At 40.8% G+C, this 16,252-nt stretch overlaps 1 protein-coding gene across 4 annotated transcripts in view; it reads right to left on the bottom strand.

Moving 5' to 3' along the window:
* Positions 1–4,011: 4,011 nt before the first annotated feature.
* inpp4b (inositol polyphosphate-4-phosphatase type II B) overlaps positions 4,012–16,252 on the bottom strand; it is a 243,448-nt gene continuing 231,207 nt past the window's right edge. The window contains exons 25-26 of one of the 4 annotated variants that reach the window (XR_005075785.1): positions 6,897–6,972; positions 4,012–6,213 (exon numbers count right to left, since the gene is read on the bottom strand). Coding sequence is in view for 3 of the 4 variants with exons in the window: in XM_037102438.1 (XP_036958333.1) it covers positions 15,238–15,370 (133 nt within the window). In the remaining variant the exon portion in view is untranslated. Of the gene's footprint in view, positions 6,973–13,743; positions 15,371–16,252 lie in introns of those variants that run through there. The other 3 variants (XM_037102456.1, XM_037102442.1, XM_037102438.1) reach the window with 3 other exon arrangements.

Raw genomic sequence — 16,252 nt, 5'->3', positions numbered from 1 at the left:
GTTTGCTCCTGAACCTCAAACAAGCACCCCAGGCTTTTCTCTAGATGGTCTTCTGAATGTCTTCACACAGAAGAACAGTTTCTCAGATACGCGTTTGCCTCTCTGGCTCTCCCCAATTCTACAGTACTCGGGAGCCTCGACTGCAGCTGCACCCCTGACGCCCAAATACCAAACCAAAGCGTCAGGCTCCCTGGGAAGGTGACTCAACGCTGAACAACGCTTTCTGTAGAAGAGCTGCCTCAACTGGGAAGCTCGTCTTTTTGTCCTTTTTGTACTTATGATGTGTTCTCATGTAGATATGTTTTTATGGAAGTCCATTTGTGAAAAAAAAAAAATAACAAAACAACTATGAGGTAAATATCAAAATTCCAATAAAAGTTTGTGACAAAAAGTTGTAATCATGAGAACTAAGTCAACATTATGAGGAAACATGAATATGAGAAACAAAATCATAACTGAGGAAAGTTAAACTTCTATCATATTTTTAATCTCTGACTCTTTCTTAAACTTTTACTTTTTGTTTCACAATTTCCGCTCAATCACAAGATTTGGAATTTTTTTTCAAAGATCTTATCATTTCGTCAATATCCTACATCTTGTTTTTTTCTGTAGTCGGCAGAAATGGGCTTCTACATTCTTTGACCATGTACGCAGGAATGTCCCATGATCATCAGGATCAGTACAGTTCAGACTGAGCGGGATTTCTGGAGCCCTGGCGCATGAAATAATCTTTCCCACTTCATTACGCATCAAATCCTATAAATAACTGAGTCTCCCTGACTGGAGCTGTGTTTTGCCAGACAGTACATGAAATCAGCAAAGACACAGATGAACATGATACCTGCTGCAGCTCAGCTCGGCCCAGCTCTGGTTATTGATCCAGCTCTGGTTCCACTCCGGAAACCAGTGTATTGAATCTTGACCGTGGAGTGAGAGTGAAGCTGCAGTTCGCGGCGCTGATCCGTGAGCTTCGACCCGCTTCACTGCAACGCAACAATCTGCAGAAACAAGTCGGTCTGATCCCGGTAATCAGCTGCGTTTGCCGAGACCTGTCCGCGTAAAATAAACCAATAAATGAAATAATCGAGTGGGCGTTGTGGGCTGAATGGATGTTTTTTGTTAACTTGACGAGAGAGTGATATTAATCCCTGCGGTTAAAAAACAATCTGCCCTGACACGCACGGTGTGTAACAAAGTGACGACTGGGAGGAGGAGTAACTTGAGGGCGACATGGAACAGTAGGGTGGGTGTGAGTCGGTCTCTGGCCCGACATCTGGCCCGCTCGCTCGCTCCTCTTAGGTGTTCATATTACTGGACTGGGATCAATGACACCACTGAGCTTTCGCGGGATAAAGGAAATGCAAAAATGTGATCTTGGCCTGTGGCACCGCCGGCTGGGAGAGCGACCGCTGCCGCTGCGCAGATCATAGACGACAGACTTCATGAAGGCGCTCCCGGTGATATTCGTCCAGCCCACATGCCCCGGAGACCAGCGAGCGGTAAGCTGACTTTGAGCGCGCGCGTGTGTGGCTGTGTGTGCGTGGGTGGGTGGGTGGTGTGACCAACCTGTAGCTTAACCTCAGACCTCAGGTCTGGACTTGTAGTGGGAGTACAGGAACCATATTCGTCTAATAAGTCTGAGGGTGACAAAGTTCAGACCGGCTGGACATAAATAGGCTCATGCGTAATGATCGGCCGGGGTATGTCAGGTCGGTGATCCGCAGGAGGACACATCGGCTGCTGTCCGTCATCGGGTGACGTGATCGGGCAAACAAACAAACAAACAAACAAACAAGCAAACAAACGAGAAAAAAACATATCAAAACAGCAGCGGTCACCGGGTTAGTTTCACTTTCGGTTTGTGCAGAGGACGTGATCAGCAGGCTCCTCCTGCCGTGTTTATCTGACACACACACACACACACACACACACACACACACACACACACGCAAACACACCAGACATCCACAGACAGATGTTTAATGTGCGGGAAAATAAACGTTTATATGAGGTTCGGTAAATCACTGTCAGCTTTTGTGTTAATCTCCTCAACAACATGTACTCATAGATCACGGAGTAATACATAGATTATACATATGTACACACACACACACACACATATATATATATACACACAGACATATATACAAACATATGCATGTATATATGTTTATTTGAATTTGTGTATGTTTGTATGCATACACTCCCTCCCTCTCTCTCTCTCTCACACACACACACACACACACACACACTCACACACACACATACACACACATTACTGTACTCAACCTCAGTGCTGGACCTTGTGTAAGTGTCATTAGTTCATTTCCATCACTGCTTGTGTTTATGAATTAGTGTTAATGCAGCGTTTTAAAGATTTCCTCCGGGCAGGTTTTTAAACGAATGCTGCTCCTGGAATAATAATTCGCATCATAAAGTTTTAGCACAAAGTTTCTTTCCCATCACTTTTTCCTTAAAATTGCATCTACTTCTACATTCTGTGAACGTACACACGGTGGCTCCTGCTTCACTCTGGGGTCCATTCTCATTCAGCAGTTGTGCACAGGAGGTTTCAAGTTACAGCCTTTGCATATTGAGCCACAGCTGGCCCTCCAGACCAGCTGTAAACATCCTCTGCCAACATGTGTTCAACATGTAGGCTCTAGGTGTGGTCTAGAGCAAGAATACTTTTAAAATATATATATATATATATATATATATATATATATATATATATATATATATATATATATATATATATATATATGTACAGGTAAGGAGTTACATCAAGAAAAATATAGAAGAGGAAATAAATGAATGAATTATTACAATATTTGGTAGAAAACCAAAATAAAGGTAGGACAAAATTTTCATGTTTATACAAAATATTGCAAAAATTGACACTTAAAGTAAAGGAAAAATGGGAAAAAGAGTCAGAGATATTTCATTACCCCACATATCACTGGAGGGATCTCTTCTGTGGCAGGATCTGGTTGTTGGAGAGGAAGTGGGGAAAGTAACACAAATTATACACATATATTTTTGTTTACATGTCCGGTTATAAAGTATTTCTGGGAAGAGGTGGAGAAAGCCATTAAAGACATTCTTGACATTAAGGAATCCCTGACATTCGAAAATAATTAATGTGCATCACAAGACAAAATTAAAGGAGCAAAAGGTCTTGAATATGTTGCGCCTAACCGCACTGATGCAGCTGACAAGGATATATACCAGAATTATATCCGTGGTATGAAACAATAGAAGAAGTATTTGAAATGGACAGGCTTACACTCGTGGCTGCTTGGAGAGGTGGAACAGAGTATATTCGAGGTACACTGACAAGGTGACGAAGTGCCTTGATAGCCTGGTGTAGGACAGATGTTGTGTACAAGATGCACTCACACACACACACACACGCACACGCACACACACACACACTTTCATCATCACTGCTGTTTCATTTTTTCTTTTACTTTTCTATCTCCTCTCTTTTTTCATTTTATTTTGTTTCTGTTTATTTTTGGAGGTTGTGTTTTTGTTTTGTTTTTTGCTGTTAATTACTATAAAAATTTAAAGAAACACGTGTTCAACAGAGATTTGAGATCTGAAACCTCGTTCAGCAGATGAATGTGAAAACTGTGATATCTTGTCTGCAGATATTCCTTATCACATTTCACAGCTCCTCTCTTTTCATTTGCATCCTGAGGTCTGAAGACAAAAACCTGCAGGTGTCTGTGTCGTGGCTCTGAGTGGCCTTTCTGCTGCAAAAATCACTTCCTTCAATCGTCCTTTCATTTTTTATTGTCTGGGACTACCAGACATTCTAATGATTGATGTCTCATAATGGGACAAAATTGATTCATGATCCACCAATAACATTAATTATCATCTTACATCAGTAAAACCCACAGGTGTCAACAGTATGAAAAGTACTTACAATGCAGCGCGGCCACTTTCAGGGCGTTGTCTTGTCATCGGTTTCTAATTACTGACTCACATCACACATCAGTATTATCTTAAAAGCAGCATTTTATTGAAGCTGTCAATGTGCTTGTTAGGTTTTATGTGTAACATGTTAATATGCTCAATTACAGTTAATGTCACTACAGCTGTTAGAGAAACGTACTGGAGTCTCATTCCAAACTCGTCAATCACTGACACTTCGGGATTGTAGGTCGATCAGCTGTCATCCCACAGTGTCATTATTAGGGAATGACACTCAAAAATTTATTTCTTACAAAAAAGCACTTTTAAATGAACTATATTGCGTTTGAGAGAGACATATTGTCGTCAGTGCTCCACTCCATGTGTTTGACAGATTTTTACATAACCAAGCAACTGAATGTCCCCAAAAACACGTGTCGCTTATTGTTCTCTCACTTTGATGATGGAGCTCCGTGAGGTGTGTGCAGAGTTTGATACTAGCGGCCTGTTTTCACATTCATCTGCTGAGAAAGTCTTTTTTTACATTCAGTCTGATTTTGGGGCATCAAGGTGTGCAATTTTGTGGAAGATCAATGTCAAGATCAAGTTTTTCTATGTCTTAAAACATGTCAGGATGGGATTTTCTTTGGGCTACATCTACACATCACAGCACCGGTAATACAGTTTTTTCCCATCGGTCTGAGGCAGGGGGGTTCATTCTGATTCCTGTCGCTCGGTCCTCCTGTAACGGTGTTGTGTTAGGACCCAACTGCAGCACGCGTGATACCAGGAATAGTTGGCGATGAGGTTTAACGACGAGTAATGATACAGATACGTCTCTGGTGGACCAGCTGATATGGTGTGCTGAATCACGCTGGGAAACCGGTGAGTCAGCAGGCGGAGGAACAAGCGTTCCTTCTTTTAACCAGTCGAAGTCAGTGTGTCAGAGTTAATGACATTCTTTCATACTCCAGATCAGTCAGCACAGGTGCCCTACCTGTGTGTGTTTGTTCTTAGGTTCATATCACACTGTGCACGAATGAATGTCCAAACAGCCACTCTGGGAACCTTGTTTTCACATTTTCTCACAACACTGTCATCCTTGGACTTCTGCACAAAGACAAAAGCCCGTCAATCTGTTTCTTTGAAATAGGAACGTTTGTGCAGCGGTGTGATGACAACTATCATTCTGAATGTTGTCAGAACTACAGGGATGGTTCCAGACCTTAGATTGGGCACACTCTTTGTGCATTGTTCTGATAAGCTTATGGATGTCACAGCATTTACTTCCGTCCAGAGTTGCATTCATTTTTCACATCTTTCTTGTATTGATGAGGGGAGCGTCGGGCTGCAGCGTAAAGTCTTTTCCAGCGCATGGAAAAGATTCACAATGGGCTTAAGTTCTGAACTCTGCGGAGGCCAGTCCATGTGTGGAAACAATGTTTCATGCTCTCTGAGACACTCTTCCACCAATTGATCCTGATGGTCTGTGGCACTGGCTCATCTTGGAATATGCGCGTGCCATCAGGGAAGGAAAAAGGCACTGATGGAAAAACCCTGGTCATTCAGCATACTCATGTCATCAGCTGGCCTCGTTTTTTGGACACATATTGTTGCTGAGATCTGATCAACTGAAGCAATCCCAGATCATAGCAGCGCCCCCGCAGACTTGTGTGGTAGGCACCAGGAGTGATGGGTGCATCACTTCATCCACCTCTCTTCTCACCCTGATGCACCCATCACTTTGGGACAGGCTAAATCTGGACCTATCAGAACCACATGACCTTTTTTTTTTTACATTGCCCCAGAGTGCAGTCTTAATGCTTGATAGCAGTTGGGGTTAGATAACTTACTGTTTTCAGTTTCAGAAGTAATTGGCCAATCCATCACATGTCCTCCGACAGTAAACTCAGTCGTTTTTAAAAATTCATTTGTGCCAACTCCAATCAAAGTTTTGAACAAAGCTGCGTGAGGCTTAAGGGATTTTGCAACGGTTTCATTGTGGGGTTTTTGTGACGTGTGTGCAGAATTTGCTGTGACTCACACAGCTGATGCTGTTTTATTTTATGTAGTGTATTCTATTGTAACATAGAGGCAGTTCTGTGCGCAGCATTTGGGTCCCAGACAAATCTCTGTGTCATTATGATAGGAAATGTGGCAACACAGTGACAGTCTCTGAGCCACAGGAAGCCATGGGGAACCTGACTCATCAGGCAGCCACATGTTAAACAGTAACCGAGGATGCAGTGACCAATCTCAAAGCTGGGGACAGAAAGCCGGTGCGTTTACCTGGGAACAGACGAGATGGGTTGGTCAGAGGCAGGCAGGGTTCGCAACGGGAAGGTAGGAAAGGTAGGAAAAATGCTGGAGAGTCGTGCATGAGTGCCGAAGAACAATCTGGCAAAGAGCGTCTGTGAGGCCGAGACCATCGGCTGAGTGAAGAGTTATATAGGAATCAAAGCATACCAACAGGAACATACTTTACAATGAGAAAACACTAACTACGCTAAAATAAAAGATGTGTTTGCCTCAAAGTAAAGTGACAATGATTTCTGGTTCCTCTTTACTTTTCACACAACTGCTGTCAGAGTTGATCCGCACAGGCAGCTTAAACATCTCAACTATGCCACTATCCCAGATTGAGCACTTGTCAAACGTAAGTCAGCTTACAGTAAGTGCTGCATTGTGTTACTGCCAAATATAGTAGTCAGTAAACAGTGAAGAAGAGCTGACTACAAATTGATCATTTATAAAGGGAAAAAAATACCAAATATTTGCTGTCCCAGCTTTTTACACGTGAGAATATTCAACCTGTAGCTCTTTTGTATCATCATCATTACTTTAACATTTTTGAATTGTTGGTGGAAAGCAGACAAACAAATAATTTGAAGACATGAGCTTGTTACAGAATTGTGACACATTTTCCAAACTAAATCACAATCAGCATTTCAAGATGTTAGGTGCAACTCTACCTCTTCCAACCTTCTGTCAGGGTAACACACCTTAACCCAGGACAACCCAGGAGTTCTGCATTGCCCAAGGAGTCACCTAATAAAAAAACACAACAAAATTTAACTACATTGCTGTCAATAGTGACAGGTTTATGACACATCACCTGGATGGAAACAAAAGAGCAGAACAATGAAGTGTGCAGTACACGCCTCAGTCTAGTACCCATTAATTAAATCAAAGACTTTTTAATAACATAGTTCTCAGTGTGATTCACACACTTACACTGGCTCACAAATGTCTTTCATCACCGCACACTGATGACTGTCACTGCCCTCAGGACATTGCCACCATTCTCAGAATAATCTAAAGACATTTTGTTGTTACAGGCTCTGATCTAGGTAGAGGTGGGGCCCGGCTTGCATGGGTCCAGTTAGGTAATGTTAGTATCACAAAAGGACCACAAAGAGACAAAAACCACTGCAAACAAAAACATTCAACAACAAGGAACAGACCCAAAAGTACAACTAAGACATGCAAGATGACCATAAGGGGATGCAACATTATCCAAAGGGGATGCAAAATGACAAAAAAAGGATCCAAAATTACTATAAAGGGATGCAAAATGACCACAAAGAGACCAGAATTACCTGAGAGATGCTAAATGACCCAAAAGGGAAGCAAATCGATCTCAAATAAGCAAATACCACAGCAAAAAGATGCAAAAGTACAGCTAAGGTTTGAAACATAAACAACATAGACACCCCTTATTAGTGCAAAGAGATGCCAAATAAACTCTGCATTATGCAAAATGACCACAATGGGATGCAAAATGATAGTCTGGGTGGGGGAGTCTACATTTCTGTCCAGCAGTACATTGTTGTCTCAATATCTGTCTTTATCTATTCATATCTGACTCTTTGGAATTACAGATAGCAGCCATTCATTGATGTGATTGTATATTGCAGGTTTAAAGTGGTTTATTTGACAGTGATTTATTGTACTAAATAAATATTGTAACTATCAGTAATATACAGTTTGGTATTGCCACAGTATCTAATGTGGGTTTTTACTCATTGCAGAAACATCCCCACCCTTAAAATGTGTGTAGATGCAATGTCCGGGTACAGTCTGGTGAAAAAAGTCAATACAAGCATACTTAATTATGTAAAAAGACACAAAATTAAAAACCAGCCTGAGCGTCTGGCCTCCAGCTTGCTCTGCTTTGGCACCTCCATTGCTTCATCAAACACTGGGAGGAGTCCAAAGTGTCTACAAGTCCTCTGTTTTATGTCAAGTACTTTGCTCTGCCATGCCAGTTAAAAGAAATATGGAAATATTGTGAAAGAAACAGATTACAAAATTAAGGCCTGCAGGGAAACCAGACAGCAGCATGTTGAGAAACAGAGGTTAGTTGAGAAAACCTCAGCTTCCCAAAAAATGGGTCTGACAGATGTGTGCACGTGTTGCCAAAGCAAGTGAGTGACGAGCCTGCTGCTTGACTCGTGTTGAAAGTTAAATGAGAGAGTAAAGCTGGTCCTGCCTTCGCAATCCTGAGAAACTAATATCACACCCTGGACCTGAAGGAAAGCTCTGATGATCTGTTAAGAGTTCAGCCGCACACCTGTCGCCACTGATGTTCTGGCTGTTGGGTGACCTGCTCGGTTATGTGTTCAGGATGCCCGGGTTGCCATATATTTTGTCTTAGGATGGCGACAGAATCATCCAGTTATAACAAACTCTTTAGCGCTCCACTCTGAAATGGTGTAGCCTAAAGTTAACATTGACTCTGTTAACCAGGACTTCTTCTCTCAACAGACTCCTTCCAGCTTGACAAGATTACCAGAATGCTGACCCGCTAACATTTCCTTGTGTTTATTCTAGAAAGGCATCCAGTTCCTGTCGACCTGTAACCTGTGCCGAGAGAGCCACAAAACTCAGGTCTGGCTTTGTTTCTTAATTCTGAGGTAGGCATACAGTGTGTGACTTGTGTGTGCAAAAGTTAAATATAAGTTATCACACTCATCACATATTAACTGAGGGAATGCTTGGAAATCACCGTATGTTAAACGTAGGAGCTCTTTTTACTTTACTTTGCAGTCTAAATATGGGTGTCTGGGGCAAACACAGATGCGTGAAGGACAGGCTGGCTGGCAGTATATGGTGTGGGTTTACCTTTGCTCCACAAAAAGCCAAACGCCAAGCTCAGACCGCCAAGCTCAGACCGCCAAGCTCCCCTCGAGCAAAAACAGTTGTTCCCATGTCAGGCCTCACACACCAGAGGTTCACACTGGGTCGGCACTAAAATCCACCCTGAACACAGTTACCCAGCCTAATGATCACACCTGGGCCTCTGGGTTCATTGATTAGCCCCACCCACTACCAGCCAGCCAAATCGGAGGAGGAATTAAAGCCTACTGAAAGATACTATTTAACCTTACAGGAACTGTATGTTTTGGAACTGGCCCAGAAGATTCCTCAAGCTAGCAGGCATGACACAAGCCGCAAGGGCTGCAACGTAATCCTTGTGGGAAACTTTGATTGTCAAGTCCCTCAGCTATAAGTGGGTGTTTTTGTCACTGACAGAGCTGAGTTTGTTATTCTAAGCATCTGACAACATTATAGAAAAAGGAACCAGAGATGGACTTTTTTTTTTTTTTTTTTTGTTAAGCCCAAGATCACGTGTTGACATGTTGGTTTGGATCAAAATAACACAATAACACAAACAAACCTAACAGTTGTGGGCGCAGAAGTACAGCAGCTCCCGTGTTCTGTGAGTTAAAATGATCGTTTGGTGGCTCTGAAGAGAGCAATACATCAGCTGTTTCTGGTTATATAAAAATAACTATCTCTGAAGGGATTCTTTCGATATCGTTAAAACATAAGCACTTTTAGTGGCATTGCATTGCGAATGTTTACAGTAGTGTCACGGCTGCCAGCTGAAATGATCAGAACTTTTTGTACCACTCACGTAGATTGAAGGGCCAGCTTTTATGTAACAAGTGCAACAAGCCCACAAACTGAGTGAGTGGTGAGTAAAGTATTTGTCTGCAAAATGCAACTGAGTCAGAGTAGCTGAGTCAGGAGTGAAAAAAAGAAGTGGGTCAGTAGAATACACTCTAATTGTCAAACACGTCTGCTTTCATGACGACTGTTTTAAGAAGCCAAAACACCAGTAAGATGTCTTTTTTCTTTATCTTCGTGAATAACATTGTAATCATTGTATTTTCACTCTCTTAAAGCTTCTTGAGTACGTCTATGTGTGCAGCTCCCATGCTTTATTACCCAGGACACGCTAAGGTTTGTTTGCAGGGGCTGGAGGAAGACATTAAGGTGAGAGAAGGTATCACATCAAATATAGTGTGGTTGTGTTCACCTTTCACTACTCATGATACGATAACTTTGTTTTACACTGAGAAATAAATTTCTTATATATGTTTTGTTTATTTTCAAAACTGTAATTTGTGCGGTTTTGTTTACATTTGCTCCTGCTCCTTTTTTCAGAACTCTGATGTCATGCTGTACGCTCCTTTAGCTCATGAAGTCAAAGTAAGTACATCAGAGGACATGTCTGAACCTTCAAAGCACCACTGTGCCAAATTATAGCCACAGAGAGAGCAAGCACAGCTGTAGACTGTAAATAAAACAAACAGAACTTTAAAATATAGTAAATACATTAAATAAATGGGCTAAGCTTCGGACAGGGCTTGGGATTCAGAATGCATTGGGGGGCAGACAGAGGAATAATTGCTATTTATGTCTTTGGATTGATATCAAGGAAAACACAGAATAATGCTCTAATCTTCACTTTTTAGAATTAAGCAACAACATTACCTTCAGATACTTTCTCTGTTTGTCATGCAGCACATTAATGTCAATTTAGAGGAGAGAAGTGGTACTGAGGTACTAAGAACCAGCTCAAGGAAGAATATATAGAATGTCTTGATTTGTGTTATTTGATGTTGTAACTGTTTATGTATGTGTGTGTTCATACTGACACATTTCTCTCTCCTAGGAAAAATGTAAAATGATGTCACTCAGATGTTACATGTTGGAGTTGATGATGGTCACCGATGAAGAAGATATTAAGAATCGTTATACAGAATGTGTCTATTTTTTCACTGAAAACCTGCCTAAAGCAGAGCCTGTAAGTTATCTTTATAAATATCAAAGTGTGTCTAAAAAAAAAAAAAGTGTTTTATTTAAGAACAAACAAACAAACAAAAAAAGACATTTCAGGATTCGTTTTGAAATGATGTTTGTCTCTTTTGAATCCTAGGTTGGCTGTCCACCATGTGAAGCATATTCACTTAACAATATTACAATATTCCTGGAAAGACTAAATACCCTTTTGGAAGAAATGACTGAACGGGAAAAGCTTCATAACACGTGATATGATGTAAATAATATAAGCTGTGAGTGTCTGACTTTGTTTATATTTGTACAGAATTGGGGCTGTTTTTATTTTGTAAATATCACATTGTAACTGCATCAACCTGTGACAAACCATGCCGTCCTGTATTTTTTAAAATATATATATGACTACCACACTAAATCTGATGTGTAATATACATTTCTAAATCTAAATCTCATTGTATGTGTAACTACTGTATACATGTGTATCACTTTGCCTTTCACATAAGACCTATCAGCAGCATACAGTAGCGGCATGTACTGTGTTAAAAGAATGTATAATATTGAGCTCACTGTTAAACACTACTGAATGTAACACCTATAATACAGTCTATGCCTGATGAACTCCAGTATCTGAGAATATTTGCCCACTCCAGTAATTAATACCACAACTGTACCATCTTTCATTTTACTTATTGAATCTTTCTCATGTGTTTGTTAAAGGTGCTCTCATGATGTGTTTCTTTGTTGGTTAAAGTCACTGTTAGTGGACATTCACACTGACACTTCCCCCACAAAACGGCCAACAGAGTGCTTGCTGCTTCGACTTGGTTGCGTATTTCCTGTAAATAACAGGCAGCAGCCAATAGCGTTGAATGTATGATAAGTCCCGCCCCCTAACTGCCGATGCTGACGCTGCCGGTGAACACTGACTCCGAGAAGATGGAGGCTAGTTTGACGAAGGGAACACAGCACAGAGGTAGTTTGCTTGCTAGGTTTGATACCCGGGGCTGAGTCAGCAACAACCGCTTACCAAGCTAACGGCAGCTAACTACATTTAGCAGCAGTTAGCGCCTACTTTATATATAAATAAAGGTTATTTTTATTATTACTTTAGCAGCAAAGCTACCAGTGTTTGTCTAGCAGGAAATCCCATAAATCTCTTCGGTACCCCAACTGGCCTCTGTCGTCATTCTCCACGGTCACTCACTGAGAAGCTGCTGGTTATCAACACCTTTGTTTGCAGTTGGCTAAGTAACAAATAAAGATATCTGTGTTCAGGGTAGAGCAGCTGAGGGGCCGCAGAGGAAACAAAAGCAAATGTTTTGTGCCATCAAATAGATGTATAAAATTTTTGTGATTTCGGTGAATTCCGCTCCCTGGCAACACACACTTATGGTGACACTCCACTTTGAACTTGTGTTTGCCTCCGAGTGCAGAATGAGTCATCGACACTTTTAATGCTTTTCCAGGAAGTTACAACCTCAAAAATAGAACTGAAATATGTTCAAAACAGCCAACTTTTTTGCATTGTTGGTCCCTGATACTGGTGTGTAAGTGAGATGTAGAGCAAAACTAAACAATGATGACTCCGCGGGAAGTTTAAAAGAATTCAAGCAGCTATGTTGGGTGGGGCTTTGGTGCTTGAGATACCGATGACACATCAAATACAATCCAGAAAATCAGGTTTCACAAACAGATGCTTGAGTTTGAGGGATTATCAAGACAACAACAATGCACAGGGCACAAAAAAAAACAACCAAAAAAACCCCCAAAACATGGGAATTCAGAAAATCTGTCAAAAAGGACCATAGCCTGCTGTTACTATTAGCTTATCCAGTCGATTCTCAGCTTCTCTATTTTTTTGCAGACCGCACAATTGTACAATGCAGATAATGATTAAGGCTGTTGATTTCCCTTTGGAGGGGGTTAAGTGGAAGACTTTAACAGTCGGCAGGAAAAAAATTTGGGATTGTAATGCTGCTCTGCCATATCGGACACATGTGGGAATGGTTTGCTGTAATGAGGCTTCTCGAAAATCTAAAGACGGGTTTTATTTCCTAATTACAGAAATGAGCATTTTGATTTAATTATTTTAATCTCCTTCCCTCTCTGACTCAGCCACCTGTCTGTGTGAATGGCTGTCCTGTGTTGCAACACAGAGACAGAGCCCAGTCAATTCACGGTGTTTGCCTGGCAAGCTAACCGTCAGTAATCAATGAAATAAAGAAAAATATGGCCTCAGGTGTGGCTCCTGTCTCCAGTTCAGCTGTTGCTGAAGACCATTGCGGCATCAAAAGCTGGCAACTTGTACTGAAGGAGTATTTGACCAGGCAGTCGTCATTCAGCGCTGGAAAACTAGTCAGATGAAAGGTAAAAGGGGCGTCAGAATGCTGATCATTTTAAGATAGATAAACAGATCGATAGATAGATTCGACCCCAACATAATCAGTAGAGTACTCAACAGTTATACTTGAGTAAAAGTAAAACTATCACTTTATGATGTTACTTAGATAAAAGTGAAAGTCACCCACATGAATATTACTTCAGATGAAGTACCTGATATGAAATGTAAATGTATCATAATTAACAATTTTACAGTTAAGGTAAATTATACAGATTAACCTTGAATTAAATGATGAAACGTTGAACGGTTCACTTACGTGTTCAATTCAACGCTCGCCTGTGAAATTCAATGTGAACATCAATGCAAAACACGACACATGCACATCTTTATACAATCACAAATATCCACATTAAATCATTTATTTTATTTCAAATAGCAAACAGTAATCATCCATTTTATAATACAACAAAGACATTTTAAACATGCATCAGAGTACAAGGTTACAACTCTTGGTATACAAAATCATTTGAGAATACAAAAATAAATAATGGAATTTGTTATATAGAATCCAGAAATGATGGTCCAATATTCTCACCATAGTAAAATACCCACCTGTACTTCATATGGTATTGATGGCCTGTACCTTGAGATATAAAAATATTATGGAAAAAGCTAATGTGCAACCATTAAAGCCGCTGTAAGCGTTATTTCATCATCAAAATGAGTGTTGAATAGCTGTGTTCCAACAGTAAACACTACTATAGAGTGTTTGGTCAGTAACTTGTGTTCCTCCTCCTCCTGCTCGTGCAGAGCAAAAGACGGAGGACATTTCCTGGTATCCCTGCCCACTTTATCCAATCAGGACAGAGAACTCCATAAAGAGGCGTTCCTGTCCGCCTGTGAATGTGCTGTTTACTGGCACTGGTGGCACAGGGACTGCTACCAATTCCAGCGCTACAGGTTACAGCTTGCACAGCCAAACATGCCAAACAATGAAACATATTTGGAAAACAAAAGAAAAAGGCGAGGCAAGAGAGCAGCCTCGAATGAAAGAAGGGAATTGTGCAGTCGTGGTGGCGTAGAGACGAGGGAGAGGATCTCTGACTGCAAAACTGACAGGAAGTTGGCTGAAACCACGACGGCGCTTACAGCAGATTTAAGTGAATGGGATGAGATATCAACAAGATTCAACATGTGCTTTGAAATACTGATATGTTACTTGTTCAGTCCAACTGAAAGAAAATACATCTTTAACAGTCAAAAACAACACTGGAAACATTTGGACCCTGGAGAGATCAAATGCTCACAAACTGCAGCAATGGCCGCACTCCTGTCGAGCAGGAAATGCTTTCAGTTTTGAGTCTTACACTTTCATCCTGTAAAGTTCAGAGCATCTAAACATGGAATGGACAAATAGTTCGTCTCCATGGAAGGCACTTTTGGGACCCTAGGAACAGTTTATTTCATCTAAAAACAGTCTCAAGGTGAAGGTCCATTAGCTAGCTTGTCTCGTGATCTGTCAGCACACGATCATCACCGTTCTGTGGATCGTTCTGTATTGGGGGGGATTCGTCATGCAAACAAATGCAAGTTGAACAGCTTGAGGTCTTCAAAAAGACCATTCATATTCTGCACAGTCACAAACAGATCTTTATCTTTAAGAATGGTTTGCCCTCACAGTTGTTTTCTTAATCACTGCTAAGGCCAGGAAGAATAAACAAGGCAGAAAAGGAAAGTGCACTGACTTTAAAAGTAACACGATGGGATTCAACGAACACATAACAGAGCAGCCCAAAAACTAAACGAACAGCAAAATATCACATCCAGCAAGTTTTTGTGGTTACAAACAAAATGTTCTACCGAGTGGTTTACACAACATGTCCTCAGGAGTCAACTTTGCCGTAAGTCCCCTCTGGTGGTCGGTAGCACTTGGGAAAGGCCATCAGCTGCAACATGTTGAAGGCATATTTTCTGCATCTAATATTCTTTTGAACGTTCTCAATCCGACATCCTTCTCTGGTGAGCAAATAAAGAGGGTGAAGAGGAATGAGGGAGGAAAAGAAAAGAAAAGAAAAGAAAAGAAAAAAGTAAACATGAATGAGTTTTTTAATTGTTTGGCGCAAGCCTTTAAAAGAGGCCTCTCACCCAAGACACAGCTGAATGTTTTCTCTTTATTGGCTCTAATTTGGCTTCCTGAAATACTGATTTGTGTTTTTGATGAATGAGGTAATTTGGCTGTTTTATATGGAAAAATCACAAAACAAAACAGGGCTTGATATCACTCTGCAGAAATGTTTGTTCCAAGTTATATTGCATTCAAAACATTTATTCCATATTAGCATCAAAATATACTTAAAGTACCACAGATAAAAGCACTCATTATGCAGATATATTATTTATTGGATTAGATGAATGGACTAGATAAGTGTATAGACCGAAACACAAAGTTTGTCTCCAATAACTTTCTGGTAGAAAACTCCTGCGTCATGCATAGCCAAACAATTTAACTGTCTTAAATCATGATGTTATTTTCAAAGTTTATACATCTCATTCGTCTAAAATGCATGGCAACACTTTCACCAATTTTTGCTTGGACATCTGATTTACCTACAGAAATAACATGGCAGCCTGAGTGTACACAAAACTAGCAGTGACCACAAGAAGTTGCTGTAAAATAAGCAGGAACAGGAATGACAGATAGGATGAGCGGACATGTTTAATTATAAATCTTTAAATATTTACAGCTGAAACTGACCACAGATACGACCAGTGTGCAGACTGCAAATACCTCCACAATGCAAATCGACTGCCGGACGAAGAGAAAGAGGATTTTTTTCTCGGTCTATTTTTCTGCAGTTTTGATGACACCAACAAGTTAACAGGAATGCGTTCAACAGG

The sequence above is a fragment of the Acanthopagrus latus genome, chromosome 1, assembly GCF_904848185.1.
Source record: "Acanthopagrus latus isolate v.2019 chromosome 1, fAcaLat1.1, whole genome shotgun sequence".
In the NCBI taxonomy this organism is placed as follows: Eukaryota; Metazoa; Chordata; class Actinopteri; order Spariformes; family Sparidae; genus Acanthopagrus; species Acanthopagrus latus.
This window is presented reverse-complemented; position numbering and strand designations above follow the sequence as displayed.